The sequence below is a fragment of the Corvus brachyrhynchos genome, unplaced genomic scaffold, assembly GCF_000691975.1.
Source record: "Corvus brachyrhynchos isolate BGI_N302 unplaced genomic scaffold, ASM69197v1 scaffold58, whole genome shotgun sequence".
Lineage (NCBI taxonomy): Eukaryota > Metazoa > Chordata > Aves > Passeriformes > Corvidae > Corvus > Corvus brachyrhynchos.
The window spans coordinates 187091-192026 of NW_008239539.1; the positions used below are offsets into that span (position 1 = coordinate 187091).

A 4936-nucleotide genomic window follows, 5' to 3' on the forward strand; every position below is an offset into this window, starting at 1 on the left:
CCGGAGCGCATCCCACCCCCATCCTTCTCCTGCGGCTCCCCCTGAGTGTTTTTCCCCCAGGAAGTACATATGGAGGACGTACCACCTCACATACGCTGGAGAGAAGCTGGCGGATGACAGGAAGAAGCTGAGAGAGTGAGTAACTGAGTCAGTGCTGGGGGCTGAGAGGGGCCCACGCAGCATCCCCACGCAGGGCTGAGGTGGGAGGTTGTGCCCTGGCTCAGGTGGGTCCTGTGCTGGAAATTGGCTGGAAGGTGGGACAGCACTGCCCGCAGAAGTGGGACGGGCAGACTGAGAGGCTCTCTGCAGGGTAGGATGGCCTTAGGGGGTTCTTCAGGCACTACCATCCTGTGCTAGGTTCAGCCAGTTCAGACCACCCCATAGTTTGGCCATCCATCCCAAACTCCTGTGGAATAGTTACAGTTACTCAGCTCGGCAGAGATGCTGACCTAGGATAGGAAAGAGCAGGGGACAGGAACTGGAACAGGTTGCCCAAGGGAGGCTGTGGATGCCCCAGCCCTGGCAGTGGTCAAAGCTGGGTTAGATAAGGCTTTGAGGAACCTGGTCTAGTGAGAGGTGTCCTGTCCATGGCAGGGGTGTTGGGATGGGATGGTCTTTAGGGTCCATTCCAACCCCATAGCATTCTATGATTCTATGAAGAATGCCAAGCAAAGAGGAAACCCAAGGATACATGTTGATCTCTGGAGCTGCTCAGCCACCTCTCAAAGACAGTCTGGTAACAACACTGACAGGCGACTCCCGTGATTCCCTGCCCATTCTTGAGGCGAGGAGGGAAGTCCAGCAGTGCTGGGTCTGCCAGCCTGTTGCAGACTAGCAAGAAAAGGTGGTCTGAAGTACTAAAAATCCAGCAAGACAGCCCTAATCAAAGCTGTCCTTGGAAGAGTGAGCCTGGGTGATGCAACAGATGTTGCATTTAAGGGGTTGTTGCAGTTAAAGGCAGGTGAGCAGATCCTTCAGTGCTGGCAGCTGAGGCACTTCCAGCAGTGCTGGGTCTGCCAGCCTGTTGCAGACTAGCAAGAAAAGGTGGTCTGAAGTACTAAAAATCCAGCAAGACAGCCCTAATCAAAGCTGTCCTTGGAAGAGTGAGCCTGGGTGATGCAACAGATGTTGCATTTAAGGGGTTGTTGCAGTTAAAGGCAGGTGAGCAGATCCTTCAGTGCTGGCAGCATGTCCCTCCCACATACACAAGTGAGAATTTTAATGTGTCCTCTAGCAGAGCACAGCATGTGACTGTAGGAGTCTGTCTATCCCTGGGAAAGATGAAGCTATAGGGTTTCACAGGTGTTTTTTTCTGGGAAACTGGCATATACCAGTGTAATTCTCTGTTCAGGTACGGCATCAGGAACCGGGATGAGGTCAGCTTCATAAAGAAGCTTCGGAAGTAAGATGTGGGGTAAGTCCTGAATGTCCTTTAAGAGCTCCCAGTTCCTCATCTTCCCCAGGTCATCATGTTCAGGCTCAGAGCTGATGCTGCTGCTCTCTGCTGCCTGGCAGAGTATTTCTGAATGTCTGCACGAGGCTGGGGCCTGTTTCCAGATCCTGGTAGTGTTGTTTGTGCTCCTCTCAGGGCAGGGAATGATAGTTCAGCTACTTCAGCTTCCAAACACTGGAAGCAGCAAAAAAATGGTGCTAGCCATGGTGTGTCTCTAACTCTATATTTAGACTCTCAATCTGTTTCTACATTGTCTTGAGACTATTAAACACAGAGTTCCTTCACTGCTGTGATTGCTTCTAGGACCTTCCTTTCTTTTAGGCTTTTTAAATGTCTGGAAGTCATTGTCAGGAACGTGGCTGGGTTTCTAACTCATACAGACATAATTCTAGTATTAATACTGCTATTTTGAGAAACTTGTGCACACAAACACAAGATGTGGCCAAGACTCTCAGGCTTAGTAAGTTTTAAATTATGCCTCTAAAAACACAGTCACAGTGCCTGAAGAACAGGGGTAAGAGCAGCTTGTCCAAAGCCTTGTGTTGTTTTGCTGCTCCAGGTAGCTGAGTTAAAAACTGCTCCTTTTTGACCACAGTTACCTTTTATTCTTCTTTCAACACTGCCATATTTTCAAGATCCAGCATAATAAGATGTGCACCCTAACAACAGCCACCTGCTCCAGGGTGCCTGTGAGCAGCAGTCACCTCTGGCACTGGCTGATCCCTCCCAGACCATCATGGCAGTGGGGTGAGAAGAGCCCAGCATGCAGTAATTATTGTCACTGACAAGTGTTTTCTTTCTTTAGCAGAGAGAGCAGAGAATCCAGCCCTACCAAGACCAGACAGTGCATTCAGCACCTTCCTGGAGGAAAAGGCTGTAACACTTCAAAGAGGAGCAAACTCCATAGACTGGACATTCTCGCGTTTTTTACAGTTGCTGTTTGCGGTGTTTGCCTCTGAGCTGTATGTGGATTCAGGGATTAAAGAGACCCTCTAGTTTTCTGAGGCTTTCCAGGCCCTTATTCCCAGCTGCAGATCTGCATGTGACTGGTCTGGGTGCTCCACAGGGTACAGGAAACAGCAGAAGTGAGATTAAATAACAAAAGCAGGCACGGACTACTCAGAACAATTCACAGTAGCTAAAACGCTACCTCACCATTTAATCACCACCTTAGCAGTAGTAAACAACTCTGGTTAAAAATGTAGTATTGAAACTAGTGTAATAAAAATAATGGCAGCAGAAAAGGTTCAATACAATTGAACAAGGCACAAATGTTCTGTTTTTCAGAGTCTTCTGAGATAAGGCAAACCATGCCTGCCAAGTGCTAAGGAGACAGTTTAAATTAACCACGGGCAGGGTTAGAAGTGTCATTGGATTAGAGGCTTTGTCCCCATGGAACTGGCACAGCAAATGCAAAGACAGTCCATCTCCAGGGCCTGCTCGAGAAGCCAGTCTTTGCTGTCAGTGGAGCTGTGCATCCAGGTCATATTTCTCGCAGAATTTGTCTGTGAAGGGTATACAAGTGAGGAACTCGCACCACTCGCACTTGATGGGGTAGAAATAGAACAGAATCACCAGTCCTGAGAAGAGTGCAATGAAGATGAGCTGGAAAACTATAATTTGGCATCGTTTCCTATATAAATCAAACTTCCCAAAGCTAATGTAGGGCAGGAAGGCAAAGGAGAGGAAGAAACCACTGATAAATCCTGAAATGTGAGCGAAATTATCAATCCAAGGCAGGAGGCCGAAGGCAAAAAGAAAGAGCACCACAGCCAGCAGCTTGAAGAAAGCCCTCCATGGGCGTGCCAGGATTTGCCAACTCTGGAAGAGCTCCACAAAGAGACAGGCCAGAATTCCAAACTGGGATCCTGCAGGGCCAACCTGCAGAAGAAGAGCGTTACAGATAATGTCAGGCTCATGCCACCTGCCTGGCCTCTGCAGCCAGCTCCAGGCATAAGTTACTTCTTTCTCAACTCCTCCCTCAGTGGTTCTTGGGAAAGAGACTCTGCAGCCTGCAACTTCATCCATAAATGGGGTGCCAGGAGTAAAGGGGCCTGGTTGGACTTAGGATCAAGGTGTGAGGCCAGAACAGACTTCATATTTAAAGAGGGCAGATCTGGTTCACATTGCCAGAGGGCAACCATCACCTCCCTTGAAGGCAATCTCCTGGCTCCCCCCACCCACCATGTAGTTTTCCTTATGAAAAGAGGTGGAAGGTAGTCCTGCAGGTCCAGCCATGCAGTCTCCTGTGGGCAAGATGAGCTCTGCTCTTTGCCCCTCTCATGCCTGCCACTGTCGTGTGGAAGGTGTCTGACACCAGGTACTTGATTCCCAACCTGCCTGGGACTCCTCTCACTCCATGGTTGGACAATCCCCCATCTGTTATGAGAGGGAGCCTTTTTCCTGCAGCCAGCCCAGGCCAGGCACTTGGAAAGCCCATGGTACCCCAGGGCATGTTGCTGCTCAGCAGTTAAATGATGGTGTGGTGCCACCTTTGAGCTGCAAGTGCCAAGGCTGCAGTGGTGAGCCCAGCTCGGGTGGCTCTGCCTCAGCCACAGAGGCACAGGCATGTAGAGAAGGGTTGTGTTCAGGGCAAGTTACCAGGACCCTGGGCTGCAGGAGACCCACCTCTGCTCTGTAGGGTAGAAATATTGCACTGGCAAGGTTCCCAGTGATGCCACTGAGAAGGTAGATGATAGAGATGCGGTGCCATCCTGCCAGCTTCTCTAGGTCCCGCAGGATCGTCATTTGGAAACAGACTGAAACCAGACAGTGCAGGATCCTGCCAAGTGCAGAGTACAGGAGCTGAAGCAGCAGCCACTGAAGTCACCCGTGCTCGTGTTCTGACCCCAGCCTTGCTGAGAGTTCCGTGTCTGGCCTTGCCCATGCTGCTAATCCCTCCCAACAAACACAGGATGGCAAACCTTGGCAGAGAGCACAGCTCAGCATCCCTGTGTCCCCCACGAGGGACAGCCACAACAACCCTCACAGCAATCCCTGGGCTGAGGGTTCCCCCACCCCGCTAGTGGAAGTTTTACACCTCTGCTTACCCAGCGTGGAGGAAAAGTGAGAGCCAGAGGCGGTAGAACTGGTCAGGGACTTCTGGATTTAGGAAAGGAAGAAGCCCACAGACATCATCCATGCAGTGCACCTAGGGCAGAAGTGGGTGTTGAGAGGGGCCCTTTTCCAAGCCCAGGGCAGGCTGCAGGTAGCTCTGGAAGAGGGGCTCTCTTCCCACTTCTCTGTTGAACCAAGTCCCAAGCCTTGTCTCCAACACAAATTTACACATAACCTCATCCCTTCCCTGTGGCAGCTTTAAGCCATCATTTTTCACCCCAGCACCCAGAGCTGAGGCATTTGCTTGCCCATGAAGCTTTCACAGTGGTCCTGTGCTAGGCGTTCACAGCTGCCAGCCCAAGTCCCCAGCTGGCCCCCAAAGGGGGACAGATGGAAGCACCTCTGCCACTCCAGACAGGTTCAGCA

The 4936-nt window shown here is 50.8% G+C and overlaps 1 protein-coding gene and 1 long non-coding RNA gene across 2 annotated transcripts in view; one reads left to right on the forward strand and one right to left on the reverse strand.

The window, feature by feature from the left end:
- The first annotated feature begins 6 nt into the window (after positions 1-6).
- LOC108448433 lies at positions 7-2459 on the forward strand. The gene is made up of 3 exons (XR_001864309.1): positions 7-135; positions 1352-1414; positions 2259-2459. It is a non-coding gene; the product is annotated as an uncharacterized LOC108448433 (long non-coding RNA).
- Positions 2460-2576: 117 nt separating this feature from the next.
- The window catches only part of RHBDF1 (rhomboid 5 homolog 1), a 35465-nt gene continuing 33105 nt past the window's right edge, over positions 2577-4936 (reverse strand). The window contains exons 16-18 of the mRNA XM_017741224.1: positions 4504-4604; positions 4082-4235; positions 2577-3334 (exon numbers count right to left, since the gene is read on the reverse strand). Coding sequence (XP_017596713.1) covers positions 2915-3334; positions 4082-4235; positions 4504-4604 — 675 coding nt within the window. The 3' untranslated portion in view covers positions 2577-2914. The remainder of the gene's footprint in view (positions 3335-4081; positions 4236-4503; positions 4605-4936) is intronic.